Genomic DNA, 15,722 nt, shown 5'->3' with positions numbered 1-15,722 from the left:
AATAGGCTTGTTTGTTAGCATATTCATTAATTAATTTATAAAATTAAAAGAGAATTAAAATTTTATTTTCTTTTAGTTCATGTGATTTATTCATTTGATTTATTATGTGTGGTGACCTTATATAAATTTTCCATTCATCTCATTATAATTGGATCATACTACTATTCTTTTTTATAGCAAACATACCACACTTAATTTTTACTTATTCTCACTTAATTTTCTCTCTTTAATTATTTTGTTTGATCTTTTTCATATTTTATTACTATCTCTTTATTTATCTATTTTATTCTTAATTTATTTAACTATTTAAATATTTTTTTAATTTATTTATCTATTCTATTCTTAATTTAATTAACTAAATAATTTTTTTTTGTGTCAAAATATTTCAATAATAGAGTGACGAATCCCAATAATTGAGGAAATGCAACAAATTGCATAGACGGGCCTAGAAGCTTCATTTTTAAGCTCCTATAGTTTATATTATTTTGAGTGAACTACATAAATGGTACCTGATCTTTCACTTTCGCACGTAAGTGGTACCTGATCATTATTTTATATTATTTTTGGTACCTTGTACAATTTTCACCCCAAAATACTATCTAAACAAATACATTTTTCCGTTTATATCATAGAGGATATTTTATGCATACACAAAATTAGTACCAAAAGTGATATTATGATATCTTCTCTCATTCTCCTCACTGATGGATTTCATTTTATGTTTGTTGGATAATAAAAGATAATGGAGTTTAAATACTAGTAGTCTATTTTTGAAATAAATCCAACTGGTCATGCTTTATGGACGAAAACCTTTTTTTAATATAATTTATTTGTTATTTTCATGAAAAAATTCAATGCAATAAAAATACTAAGTATATCTCGATATTAATCAAGATGTCAAGTTTGAATAGTGAAAATTTTGCTATTATCAATAAGATAAAAGTAGTGAATAATTAATATAATAAGATAAAAGACAATAGAAATATTCTGAATCTGAATGTGATAAATTGGCTGGGCTGATCGATCGAAATTTCAGTTTACAAATTCATTTTTAGGTCATTAGCTTACCCTTTTCTTGTAAATTAAAATTGATTTCGCATAAAGTTTTGCCTTGGTGTTAATGTTGGAACACAATTTTAACAAAATTGAGCTCCGAAAACTGAAATTGGAGAGGACTCAGTTCTAGAGACATGAAAAAGTAGTGAACTAAGATAATTATTTTAAAAGTTAGGTAAATAACAGGTGAGTTTATTAGTGATATGTCATAACAAAATATCATTAAATGAATCTAAAAAGTCAAATCAAAATGTGCATTAGATAAATTATACTCCTTCCATTTATCTCACTTTGACCGGATACAGATTTGAAGGAATGTAATGAAAGGAAATTTGAAAAAGTTTGTGGAATTTGAGTTCTACTTTTATATAATATTAGTTTTATAATAAAATGTGAATAGAAATTAGTTAGTGGAATATATGATCCACTATAAAAAATGGTAAAAAGTTAAATGAGACGGACCGAAATGTAAAAAATGGTACAAACTATCTTGGACGGAGGAAGTATGTACATACTTTATGTGAGCATCACCCGTGTTTGATGCTCGTTTTAGTGTTATTTATCTTCTTTTATATATTTAATTTGATTCTAGTATAATAAATAATGATATTGACATGTTTAAATTTATAAAATTCATAAATCGATTTCTTCGTTTTCTTTATAACTGATTAAATAAATATGTAAAATAATAAATTAAACTTTGATTTATATAAATTTTGTAAATTAAAAATGTCAATAACTTTTATAAAAGTATACCATCAAAATATTTGAGTTGTTACCTTTGATATATTCAAGATTTAAAAGAGGGAAAATTATTGAAAAAATTGCCTAAACTTTTTGTTGTCACGCAACTAAAAAAAATTAAGAACTTTGAACTTTTTATAATTATTCTGAATTTTTTTGTATGAAATTGTATTTAAATTGATAGCTGAAAAATTATACATAGATGTCTCATTGTCTCTACCGATGAGTTAAATAATGTATATTTATAACGAAAACGACATCTTTGATGGGTAAAATATCAACAATACATAGCAGTAGCACTTAACAAATTAAAATTTTTAAGTCATTGAATAATGACAATTAAATCCAAAATTTTGATATTTTGATTTGACCTACTACAATTTCTTACGCATACACAGTGATATCGCTATGCCGCTAACATAAAAATCAAAGAGCAAGAAAATACAGATGGATCGTCATTGGAATCACCGTCATTGCTATATGCATTGAATCTCTGCTCAAATCTGGCCACTGATGGAGTACGGACTAAACAAGCCCAACAGTAGTGACGGCCCATCAGCCCAAAGCCCAAGGAAGAGTATCAGATCGGCATTACCAAAGAGTTCGGCCCCAGCCTACAGCTCGGTAAAAGCCAACCAATCAGTTCGGCATTACCAAAGAGTTCGGCCCCAGCCTACAGCTCGGTAAAAGCCGACCAATCAAGCTCTACTCTCAGCAGTTCGGTCTCAGTATTTGACCGAACTGGGAGATAGTCAACTCATGTCAGAACCTCCACGATCTCCACTACACCCACGATCTATTTAGTGGTGTCAAGCAGTCATTAACTCATGCAGGATAGTGGGCCCATGCAGGATCGCATGACCTCCACGACATCCACAACCATCATTAGTGGTGATGCAAGCCACGATCTTAGTTCAATGTATAAATAGAACTTAGATCAGATAGATTAAGGGGACTCTCTCTCTCGCTCTCTAGAGATAAAATATCAAATAGCAAGTTTGTATTTGTAAGCTGTAGAAAACAGATCAAGCAATACAACTCTGCCCTCTTTTCTTCCCGTGGACGTAGATTTACTTCAGTAAATCGAACCACGTAAATTCTTTGTGTCGTGATCTGTATTTTCCTGCATTCACTAACATCAGAAATTCGCGGATTCATCACTGGCGCCGTCTGTGGGAAACAGAGAACCAAATTTGTGATAAAGCGAGTTTTTGATCCTCTTCTACCAAAAAAAATGCATACCAGATCACATAACACCCGTGCCTCCGTCCGTGATAACCATGAGGAAGCTAATCCAGCAGCCCATAGGTCTGGAAAGCAGCCTCGTGAAAAATCTACTTCCAGTTCTCACGGAGAAGGAACAAGCCGCTCAAAAGGTCCACACACCGAGTCTTCCCAGCAGCCTGATTTGCATGAGGCTGTCAAGCTGTTCTTGGCTGAGAAGCAGGATGAGTTCTTAGCCTTCCTGCAAAAGAGCCAAGAGCCGAAGACGAAAAGGGTGGATTCTCCTTCCTCCTCCAGACATGAAAGTCACTACCGCAGTAGTGCCGTGTCTTCCGGAAAGAAGAATCCTCAACCCCGACATGTTCCTGTTCCTCCTCGGTACCGGAACCACAGGAGAACTCCATCTCCTCCGTACCGAAGAGATGTCAGTTCGTCTGAAACGAACTGCAATAAGCCAACGATTGTGAAGTCCAAGCTTCTAAAGAGGATACAAGACCACAATTCAGCTTAAACAAGCAGTTCGTCTAAAACGAACTGCAATAAGCCAACGATTGTGAAGTCCAAGCTTCTAAAGAGGATACAAGACCACAATTCAGCTTAAGAATCAAGCACGTCGTCTGAAACGAACTGCAACAAAAGTCCGATTCACGCGATAAAACTTGCCTGAATTAGGACAAGGGAAAGTCCGATCCACGCGATAAAACTCGCCGAATTAGGACAAGGGAAAGTCCGATCCCCGAATTAGGACAAGGGAAAGTCCGATCCAAGCGATAAAACTCGCCAAATTAGGACACAAGCTTAGTCCGGTCAAAGATGTTTATTTCATCAGACCAAAGACGAGTCCGGTCAAAGATGTTTATTTCATCCGACCAAAGACGAGTCCGGTCAAAGATGTTTATTTCATCCGACCAAAGACGAGTCCGGTCAAAGATGTTTATTTCATCCGACCAAAGACGAGTCCGGTCAAAGATGTTTATTTCATCAGACCAAAGACGAGTCCGGTCAAAGATGTTTATTTCATCAGACCAAAGACGAGTCCGGTCAAAGATGTTTATTTCATCAGACCAAAGACGAGTTCGGTCAAAGATGTTTATTTCATCAGACCAAAGACGAGTCCGGTCAAAGATGTTTATTTCATCAGACCAAAGACGAGTCCGGTCAAAGATGTTTATTTCATCCGACCAAAGACGAGTCCGGTCAAAGATGTTTATTTCATCCGACCAAAGACGAGTCCGGTCAAAGATGTTTATTTCATCCGACCAAAGACGAGTCCGGTCAAAGATGTTTATTTCATCAGACCAAAGACGAGTCCGGTCAAAGATGTTTATTTCATCAGACCAAAGACGAGTCCGGTCAAAGATGTTTATTTCATCAGACCAAAGACGAGTCCGGTCAAAGATGTTTATTTCATCAGACCAAAGACGAGTCCGGTCAAAGATGTTTATTTCATCAGACCAAAGACGAGTCCGGTCAAAGATGTTTATTTCATCAGACCAAAGACGAGTCCGGTCAAAGATGTTTATTTCATCCGACCAAAGACGAGTCCGGTCAAAGATGTTTATTTCATCCGACCAAAGACGAGTCCGGTCAAAGATGTTTATTTCATCCGACCAAAGACGAGTCCGGTCAAAGATGTTTATTTCATCAGACCAAAGACGAGTCCGGTCAAAGATGTTTATTTCATCAGACCAAAGACGAGTCCGGTCAAAGATGTTTATTTCATCAGACCAAAGACGAGTCCGGTCAAAGATGTTTATTTCATCAGACCAAAGACGAGTCCGGTCAAAGATGTTTATTTCATCAGACCAAAGACGAGTCCGGTCAAAGATGTTTATTTCATCCGACCAAAGACGAGTCCGGTCAAAGATGTTTATTTCATCCGACCAAAGACGAGTCCGGTCAAAGATGTTTATTTCATCCGACCAAAGACGAGTCCGGTCAAAGATGTTTATTTCATCAGACCAAAGACGAGTCCGGTCAAAGATGTTTATTTCATCAGACCAAAGACGAGTCCGGTCAAAGATGTTTATTTCATCAGACCAAAGACGAGTCCGGTCAAAGATGTTTATTTCATCAGACCAAAGACGAGTCCGGTCAAAGATGTTTATTTCATCAGACCAAAGACAAACATCAACTTACCCCGTACCTTTATCCAGAATGCCGAAGTGACTCGCTTCGCCGAAGTAATTCACTTCGCTTTTCGGGGGGGGTAGTGATGGAGTACGGACTAAACAAGCCCAACAGCAGTGACGGCCCATCAGCCCAAAGCCCAAGGAAGAGTATCAGATCGGCATTACCAAAGAGTTCGGCCCCAGCCTACAGCTCGGTAAAAGCCAACCAATCAGTTCGGCATTACCAAAGAGTTCGGCCCCAGCCTACAGCTCGGTAAAAGCCGACCAATCAAGCTCTACTCTCAGACCGGCAAAAGCTGCTCGGCAATAGTTCAGCAGTTCGGTCTCAGTATTTGACCGAACTGGGAGATAGTCAACTCATGTCAGAACCTCCACGATCTCCACTACACCCACGATCTATTTAGTGGTGTCAAGCAGTCATTAACTCATGCAGGATAGTGGGCCCATGCAGGATCGCATGACCTCCACGACATCCACAACCATCATTAGTGGTGATGCAAGCCACGATCTTAGTTCAATGTATAAATAGAACTTAGATCAGATAGATTAGGGGGACTCTACCTATTTGCATTTGTATCGCCGCCTCCCCAATTTCTCTCCCCCCTTATATAACCACTTTTTCGCCAAACCACCCTGCTTCTGATCTCTCTCTACGCTCACAACTTCAAACGCATACTACATTTGTAGAGACAGAAGCTTCAATGGCAGCTTCATTTGGAGTTTCATCGGCCGCAGCTGCCAACGCCGTCAAATCGCCTGCGCTCTCTCCTCCTTCTCTTCCAGGTATATCACCTCTCCCTCTGTGAATCTTATTTTGCTCATATAAAAGTTCAAATACTATAGTAACTGAAATTATTAGATTTTTTAGCTGAAATTTTTGTTTTGCTCATGTATAATTTGAATACTGTTATGATGATTGGAAATTGTCAGATATATTAATTTGATCCTGCGAAAGTGCGTCTGGTTATTTTTTAAATCATTGAGGATTCCACATTGTATTCCGCTGTTCACGTTGTGTTGGTTTCACAGTCATCAGATCTGAGGCGAGGCCGATCTCCTGTCGAGTTAATAAATCCCGCAAGGCTGGGAAAATCACTACCAAGGCAGTTGCGGTTAGTATTATGTTGTGTAGTTGGACTTCTTGTTGGTTCATTTTCTTCATTACATAGAATGCAATTATTTGGTTTTTACTTGGTATTCAGGCACAGGCTGAAAATCCTGCATCAGCGGCTTCCAAACCAGGGTAAGGTTTTTAGTTGTTAACTTTGCATATGGCTTCTGTTTCTCCCCTTTGGCACAATGTCAGTCATGTGCTGGCTATAGTTATTAATTTCCATGTTAATCAAAGATAGGTAGGGCTGTCAATTTTTGGCACGACACGAACCTGCACGAAATTAATGGGTATGTGTCAAAGCTTATTGGGTTCGTGTCCTTATCGTGTCGACACGATAACGAACACGAAAACTTTGTGTCGTGTTCGTGTTACACGTTAAGAAATAATATTAATATATTATAATATTATTATTATTTATTTATTTATTTTAAAATTTAATATTAGAAATAATATTTATACATTATAATAATATTATTATTATAGTGTCGTTATTGTGTCGTGTCATATATGTGTTGTTATCGTGTCGTATTGACCCGAAGTGGTTCGTGTCGTGTTCGTGTCTGAGGGTAGCGGGTTGTGTTCGTGTTTGTTGTTATCGTGTCGTGTCGTTATCGTGTCGACACGATAACGACACGACACGCACGATTTGCCACCCCTAAAGATAGGCTTCTTAATGTATATGGAGTGGCTAAGCCTTTTCATTTTTTCGTTAAGAGCCAGCATATAAATAATATTTGTTGATTGATACTACATTGCTTGCACAACACAAAACCGAAAGTTCAATTATCTTTGGAAATTTGCAGTGATGTGAGACTGGAGTCATGCCTGATTCATACTCACTATATGATAGTATGTATTTGGAATTTGTATCCTGCTCCAGCATTATGGATGTAGTACATGTGATTGTTATAGAAAAATACAAGCCTATCATGAGTTTGTTTGTGTTGTATAATCTTATCACGTGAATGATAAATTGATAATGTCCTAGCTTGATTGTCTACAAGGTTGAATCATGGATGCAGACTTTGCTATGGTTTGGTCTTTAAGAGATTGTTAATTATTGAAAAGTGCAGTAGCTTGATAGATTGAATTCAAAAATTACAACTAGGAGTCTTTTACACATATATACATTAGTATTTTACTGCAATCAAGCATTCAGATATGGCTAAACCCTAAATTTGCAATTTTTGTTGTTATGAGTGGTAGTTGGTGCCTGTTTATTTTAACTTATGTTAATTGTGCTTAATTGAGAATTTGAATAGTTAGTATATAAGTCGCCATCACCTGAGTATAGCTCAATTATGTGCACATTTTATTCAACTGTGAGCACTTCATGTGAGAAAAGAATTAGCTTTAACTTCTAACAAGACAAAGATAGAGTTAATAATAGTCATCTAATGAATATTTTGGCTGCTGGTTGTTAAGCATTACGTTTTGAAAAGTTCAGGCCACACATATTGCAACAAAACAACTTACAACTTAGGTTGCAAAGTTTAAAAATGGCCTTAGTTTGGGTGGCAATATTTTTCCATTGAAGTGCATGTTTTCTTTTAAACATTAAAGATCTTCTAATCGATGTAATATAAATTTCTAATTATAATTTTAAATCAATTGGTGGAATTGTGTGAGCACATTTGAGATTCTATACTCAAGCTGTTGCAGTGTTGGGAGACATCTATATATGGTGACACAATCATGTTTATCTCTTTAATTTGCAATTGTGTTTCATATTATTCTCTGATGATCAATCACAAATACTTGAATGATGCATTGTGGGTGATACCTGAAATATGTCAATTAACTTTTGATTTTGGATATTTCTAGGCATGAAGTGCTGTTGTTTGAAGCCCTTAGAGAAGGACTGGAGGAAGAAATGGAGAGGGATCCTCGAGTTTGTATATTTGGTGAAGATGTGGGACATTATGGTGGTTCGTACAAGGTCAGCAAGGGTCTTGCTGACAAGTATGGAGATCTGAGGGTGCTAGATACACCCATTGCTGAAAACTCTTTCACTGGCATGGCCGTTGGGGCAGCTATGACAGGTCTAAGGCCAGTCGTTGAGGGCATGAACATGGGATTTCTTCTCTTGGCATTCAACCAAATATCTGACAACTGTGGCATGTTGCACTACACCTCAGGGGGGCAATTCACGATTCCAACTGTGATCCGAGGGCCCGGAGGAGTTGGACGTCAACTTGGGGCCGAGCATTCACAGAGGCTTGAGTCCTACTTCCAGTCAATTCCTGGAATACAGATGGTTGCCTGTTCGACCCCATACAATGCCAAGGGTCTGATGAAGGCTGCCATCCGCAGTGAGAACCCCGTGGTTCTGTTCGAGCATGTGCTCCTATACAACTTAAAGGAAAGAATTCCAGATGAAGAGTATGTAGTGTCACTAGAAGAAGCAGAGATGGTGAGGCCCGGTGAGCATGTTACGATCTTAACATACTCTAGGATGCGATACCATGTCATGCAAGCTGCCAAGACTCTGGTTAACAAAGGCTATGACCCAGAAGTGATCGACATTAGATCCTTGAAGCCCTTTGATCTCTACACAATTGGAAACTCCATTAAGAAAACGCACAAGGTATTGATCGTTGAGGAGTGCATGAGAACAGGTGGTATTGGGGCCAGCCTTACCGCTGCAATAAATGAGAATTTCAACGACTATTTGGACGCACCAATTGTTTGCCTCTCGTCGCAGGATGTCCCTACTCCTTATGCTGGGACGTTGGAGGAGTGGACTGTTGTCCAACCTGGACAGATTGTAACGGCTGTTGAGCAGCTCTGCCGGTAGCTTTGAAAGACCTGTCTGCCTCCCTGTGTTGCAACAGCTACTGTTTCAACGGTATCTCTTTTCATCACAACTCAGCTCTCCTTTTCCAATTGAATAGTTTTGCTATTAGATGTTAGATCAGTTAATTAAATTTTTGTGAACCTCTGTGTGTCCAGATGAGGCGCCTTATCTTATTCAAAGAAGATTGTATGCATTGGAGAAAATCAGTATTGTTTTGTGAACTTGTTTAGTTTAGTTATTTTTCCTACGGTAAACTTTATTTCTCTTAGAATTGAACCTGATAAAAAAATGTACTTGTAACCCCTTTAATTTGTAAGTTCGATTATTTGTCAATAATTTTTGCATCGCGATTTTTAGTTGTACAACTTTACACTTCTGTAGTGCTGCTCTAGGGCCGGGTGATACGGATTCCCATAGGCTTGAACCCCTAAGGCCATCCCCATAGCTATAGGGGCCTGGCTGGGTGGAGGTGGGAAGGGAGGTGCCTGGGACGTGACTCGGGATGGTGGAGGGGCCTGGGGCTGCGCTTGTTTCCGGCCCGTCCCGGCATTGGATAACATGTCCAACTGAATGAACACTTCTAACAATAATTCTCCACAAACGGCTCAGTTCAACTCGTCCCAAGCAAAGCAACGACGCGGTCGCGGGGTGAGAGCATATAATTATAGCTTGTTTTGATGTTTCAAATAAGCGTTTGAATGAATAAACCATTTAAATCTCAAATAGATTTTATGTATGTCGAGGAGAACGATATTGTTTTATATGCTATTACATCTGAAACATCGTAACAAGGGGTGAGAACATATAATTATAGCTTGTTTTGATGCTTCAAATAAGTGTTTGAATGAACAAACCATTTAAATCTCAAATAGATTTTATTTTGAGGAGAATTATATTGTTTTTATATGCTAGTATTACATTTGACACATCATAATAAGGTAGGTAGCGATAGGCTGAGTTTGAATGTGTATTGCTTGAGAAAACGCAAACTTTCGGAATTACACTTCAATTCAGCGTTTACATGAACGAACCATAGTGAAGTTTCTTTTGATACTTGAACATCACACACATCAAAAAAAGAATCTATGTCAAAAGGTTGCACACTACTCAGAGAAAAAATGTAACTCCAGGTGTTGATCTTCAAATAAGCATTTGAATGAACAAACCACACGAATTCAAATATGAAGCTATTTTGCGACGAATGGTGTTGTTTCTCGATCTTAATATATCACAAACATCATTGTAAACTAAGTAACGAACAATTTGATCTGCACTGCTCGACAACACGCAACATCAGGAGAAGAGCTTGAATGAATGAATGAACAAACTGCACAAACTTGAATAAAATGGTTTTCAGGATAATGATCCAAGTGAAGAATAAATATTAATAGTAGTAATAAATATGAACATGATGGCAAAAATAGTACTCCTACCACCTTTCAGTGTGGGGGTGTCTCTCATTTCGTGGCAAATGCTTACAATCACTATCTGTAGTCCATTCCATTGTAATAATATACGCCGTCTAAAAGAGAACATGTACAAAACTCCAAATGCTTCTAATTTACATGCAGGCATAGCTTCACATAGAACACATACTTCCTTTCATAACCCTGTTTATCACTATCATTGACACAAGAAGGCGGAGAGCTACGTAAGGCCTGTGTTTTCCTTGCGCCCAAATAGAATATACATAACGATATGTATAAGTGTTTTCACTATCCAGTCTTCAACAGAATCAGACACCAACTTCTTTATCATCTTTATTATCATTATCACCACAAACATTACCAGACTCCTGCAACCACAAAACTCAAATCTTATTACAACTTAGGCTTATAATGGTTGAAGTGGGAGAGAGTTTCCATCTATCCAGCATGACCCAAGAATGTAAAGAACCAACAAATTTGACAGAGACAATAGTGGTGCCTTCCCACAGATCTCAACAGAAGTCACTTTTAGAATAATACAGTTTGTGCTCAGTGTAACCTATCTTCTAAAGGAAATAGAAGTGTTTGTAGGTGAATGATGTGAACTGTTGTTTCAGAACTAATTGGGTGTTTGGCTAAGCTTATTTAAATAGCTTATAATGATATCTAAAGAGCTTATAAGTTGTGAAAATGTTTGGATAATTGAACGTATAAGGTAGAAAGTGAATATTAAGTTTGAGAGTAAAAATAGAATATAAATGTAATTGAAAGTGTATATAGTTAGATTATGAAAACTTAAATTGGGGTTCGGGAATTTATTTTTTGGGGAGCTTATTTTGCTAAACACTTTGGAAGATCTTATAAGCTCCGAAACAGTTTATAAGTCGTTTTTAGGAGCTTATAAGTTCAGCCAAACACCCTCTAAGAAGACAGGCTCAACACTTTCGGGAGATTACTCAACACTGGCCAAGCAAAATCCTCGGTGAAATGCCAAGCTAGATCCAAAATATTACAGAATAAAGGCAATAGTATCCCAGTTATATATGCGAATCAAACATAGACTTAGAGTTGAATACCAGATCCATGATATCGTCTGTTTCATGAGGTATAAGAATACTAATATCAGCAAGCTACCAATGACCTCCCTTAGAATTGATTCACCAGTGCAATTACTGATAAAGCGCCTGAGAATTGAGTCACCACTACGAGTGATATCATTTTCCTGCAAGATACATTGAACATTGTGTTGCAGAAGGATCAGAAGACACTTAGTAAGAATGATAATGTGAAGTTAACTGCTAACACTATCCTACACCACATATGTGCATGGTATTGTTTGTCAAATACAATATACACAGAAATGTTTGGACTTATTTCGGTATGTATAGTCGATAGATTCATGAAAGGCTCTTAAAGACACATAACTGAGAGTGCATCTTCAGTCCTGTTTTTTTTATTTTTTCGTGAATAAACCAGAAAAACTAGAAATGGGTAAAAGAACAAAAACATAAATTGCTACTTCATTCTACAGCATTGAAAGACTAGGAAGATTATATATATATCACTCATGAAACCTAACAGTTCCAGGCTCCAGCTATAGAACTTCCAAAAGTTAAAAGGTTAAACAAATTGAATTCACTGGTTCACTCACCACTTAGTCTATTGTGAGGAGTAAATATGCATATATCAACTAAAACTTAATGCATGATTTAATCTTCATCAGAAGTTTAAACAGAAGATTGTTGAATCATTGCATCTTTTCTGAAACCTCATAACACTTCAAAAGCAATTTAGTTGATGACTTCAATGGAACAACCACAGTACTCAAACATGCCAGAATGTAACCCCCCCCCCACTTTTTATTCCATTCAACTTAAGACAAGGTGTGATTAAACTAAGAGAAATATCGAAGATTAAGCTTTCACTATGAATCAATGAAAGGGGTACAAGAAAATGAATGTCTACCTGTGTGCCATTGGTACGAAGTTCGTTAACATTGTTGATGACCTGCATTATGAATAAACCCAAAAGAAGTTGTCATCATCCCCACTTTGTGCATTGATGTTTGTGAGTGGAGAAAACAATATGTGAGAGTAAAATGGCTTTTCACCCGTAAATTATTGTCATGAGAGTCAGTGACAGAGCTAGCGACCTGCAATAACAACAAAAACACAAGTCACTATCCCAGCTAACCAGATCATGCCCATGGAGTGGAAAATAAATTGGCATGAGAGGAACATATTTTTTACCTGTAACCCGTTCTCATGAGGTTCCGTAAGAGATCTATTAACCTGGAGTAACCAACAAAAAGATGAAGTCGTTATCCTGGCTTTGAAAATCAAGTAAATCTCTAAATTTTAATAAGCCAACCTCAGGAGCAGATACATCTGTATTTTCAATGACAGATGTGTCAGGTGAAGATTCTGTAGGCCTACTGTAATTGACTCGTAGTATGAACTCTTGAATAGGATGTCCAGACTCCTTATCAAACTACATAATCCATATAAACCAACAAAGTTACAAAAATAATGAACCAGAAAGTTCACTAACATATAACATGAAAAGCATTTTTTTATCTTTAAATGAAATAGGTGTTTCATTAAGTTGTATCAAATAATTCAAATTCATCAAAGTAATAGTATCTCTAGTACTCTACCAATACAAAATAAACCTCCTCCAAAAAGGCCAATAGCAAATGCTGAACTCAATATATTTCTGAAAGAATGAAACATAGCCCCATCTAAAATAAACTACTAGCACACTTCTATGCGAAATAAACAAGTAACAAAGAATAACAACTAATGATAATGCAGGGAAGTAGGGAACTATCTCTATCCATATTACATATTTTTAACCAAAATATTTGGAAGCACTCATCAGAATCAGGCCAAGCATGTAGTCGTTAAAAATTACTAAAATACAAGCATCAGAAAGGCGAACATCAGATTAAGCATTTACCAGTTTCCGAGCATCTTCCACGGTTGTATCAGGAGCTGCAGCTGCACTTTCAATCATGAACTTGTCCTTGGACCTCAGACTGTGCTGAGATTCCCTCAGGGTTCGCATTGTCACTACAAAACGCGCCAAGTTGAGTTATTTCAAAATGATGCAAGAATAAAAGGAACAATCTCAAATTAATTGTTCCTTGATGCTTATATCCATTCTTCTCCATCTTGGAAAGAAATAGTAAACCAATAAAATAAGAACCTTTGATTTCACAAGTTGATTGAGGCAACAGAATTCCAATTCTTGGTCGAACCACATAATATCTCGGATTAGTGGACTTGAGCTGAACACGTAGCCCACGAAGAGAGACAACTAGGTTACAGTTTTTTTACAAAAAGAAACGAAACATCACACACCATGAACAATTAGTCGGAATACGAACAAATAAACCCACCTTGAAAGCAACATAATCGTCGGTTTCATTCAACAATCGGACAGAAGATGATAGCTGTCTGTTCTGATCAACTGAGCAAATACAACAACCCGATAACAGCAGCCGATTATCATGAGATGATCAAACCCAAGAATGCAGCTACAATCGAAACCGAAAAAAGGTCAAACTGCGATAAAGATGAAACTTACATTGGAAACTCAGCTCCGGAGGGTCGTAATTGAGCAACGCCTCTGAGCTCATTTCTCTCCACAACACACTTGTTAATCGAATTTTAGGGTTTTACATACAAAAGGTTTTTTTTTTTTTTTTGACGAAACAAAAAGGTTTCTTTCAGTTTGGTGAAATAAGAATTCGAGGCTAGTAGCAAAGCAACCATGTTGACGACGACTGCAAAATTGTGGCACATATTTTAATCGCTTATTCACTAAATAAGTATCACCAAATTCAAGGTTAACGAATTTACTCTACTTATTGAGATCAAATTTTGACTACGTCAATACACAAGAATTAATATTATGCTTATTTTAAAATGAACAAAATTACTAATACTCAACATCAAATTAATAATCATGATCACATACGATACATATTTGTGGATTCTATCAAACTTTTATACTACTATTCTACGATTATCTCAAATTATATTATCAATTAGTTAGTGCACACAAATATTTAATTTTTGAGAAATTTAAATTGGATCATTTTAGTTATCAAGTAATAATATTACTCTATTAGTTACAATTTTTTTATTAGTATAAAATGATTTTAGGATGTAATATAACTTTGAGATTATACTCCCTTTCGTCCCTGAAAAATCTGAACATTTATTTGGACACGAGTTTGAATGCACAATTAGTAAAAATAAGAGAGATGAAGAAATGATAGTGAAAAGAGTGTTACTGAGTGAGGTCATATTAATAGTAGTGTAATTGGATTTTTAAAATTAAAAAAATTATTATTTTAGAAATGAACTAAAAAAATAATTCATATTTTTCAGGGACGAATAGAATGGAGTAAAAAATATGCCATTGATGATATAGAGAAAATTAACCATGACGATGTTGAACTTCTAGAAATGAAGATGAAAACCCTTAGCTTTTAGCGACCCAAAAATTGAGACACAATTATTTGCGTTTGTAAATTTTTTAAAATAGTCATAATTTAGGAGGCAAAAGAAAGCGTCCATAAGTGTATGGTAAATTGTTTTAATTTTTTTTGCATTTTTAGGACATTTTTATTTGTGTCCCCTAATTTTGATTGGGATACTAATAATAAGAATAATTTATAAAGTATTGGTGGCATAATTAAATATATAAATTAGTGTCCCTATCCGTATAAAAAAGCGTCCTTGTTTGATTTTTTTTAGTGGATGTTGAACTTCTAGAAATGAAAATCACGGATTCATTGTTCTGATGCCTAAGTACAGATATAGGGTTGGGCTTGCTTTTATTATTATTGTGTTGGGTCCAAATCACTAACCGTTGGGCTGGATTTGAGTATGGGTTGAATTTGGAATGAACCAGCCCAAATCACTAATCCGTATACACTCAAAATAAATCCTCAAAATGAAATTCTAGCTATGAGGACACGTCATGTTCTATTTATTGTTTTATCATATATTATATGTCAAGCAGAAAAATAAAATTTGATGTTTATATATAAAGAAAGGAAAAGAAATATGATAATTTTCACATGCTGGACTGAACATTATCAATTTAGAATCTTGTAGAAGCCCATAATATTATTAATTCTAGAATCTTGTAGAAGCCCATGTATTATTAATTTTTCATCTTAAAGTGGGCCTGAACAATAAAGCACGCCACTAAAT

General features: G+C 36.3%; 2 protein-coding genes across 3 annotated transcripts; one reads left to right on the top strand and one right to left on the bottom strand.

Moving 5' to 3' along the window:
• Positions 1–5,737: 5,737 nt before the first annotated feature.
• LOC121768005 (pyruvate dehydrogenase E1 component subunit beta-like) lies at positions 5,738–9,403 on the top strand. 2 transcript variants are annotated; one of them, XR_006043260.1, is made up of 5 exons: positions 5,740–5,939; positions 6,186–6,268; positions 6,359–6,399; positions 8,095–9,118; positions 9,223–9,403. XR_006043260.1 is itself a non-coding variant. In XM_042164342.1 (4 exons), exons 1-4 carry the CDS (start codon positions 5,858–5,860, stop codon positions 9,065–9,067), a joined length of 1,179 nt encoding a protein of 392 aa, XP_042020276.1. In that variant the 5' UTR covers positions 5,738–5,857; the 3' UTR covers positions 9,068–9,403. The 2 variants fall into 2 exon arrangements, 1 of the variants encoding a protein (XP_042020276.1); XM_042164342.1 differs by having other exon boundaries at positions 5,738–5,939; positions 8,095–9,403.
• Positions 9,404–10,429: 1,026 nt separating this feature from the next.
• On the bottom strand, positions 10,430–14,241 carry LOC121768995 (vesicle-associated protein 1-2-like). Its single transcript, XM_042165631.1, has 10 exons — positions 14,083–14,241; positions 13,895–13,965; positions 13,702–13,783; positions 13,453–13,565; positions 12,865–12,984; positions 12,744–12,785; positions 12,605–12,646; positions 12,460–12,501; positions 11,571–11,716; positions 10,430–10,862 (listed from the first exon to the last, which is right to left on the bottom strand). The coding sequence occupies exons 1-10, from the start codon at positions 14,132–14,134 to the stop codon at positions 10,715–10,717; spliced, it is 858 nt and encodes a 285-aa protein (XP_042021565.1). The 5' UTR covers positions 14,135–14,241; the 3' UTR covers positions 10,430–10,714.
• Positions 14,242–15,722: the final 1,481 nt, after the last annotated feature.

This window comes from Salvia splendens, chromosome 15, assembly GCF_004379255.2.
Source record: "Salvia splendens isolate huo1 chromosome 15, SspV2, whole genome shotgun sequence".
In the NCBI taxonomy this organism is placed as follows: Eukaryota; Viridiplantae; Streptophyta; class Magnoliopsida; order Lamiales; family Lamiaceae; genus Salvia; species Salvia splendens.
Note: the sequence above shows the minus strand (reverse complement) of the source record. Positions and strands in the feature narration are given on the sequence as shown.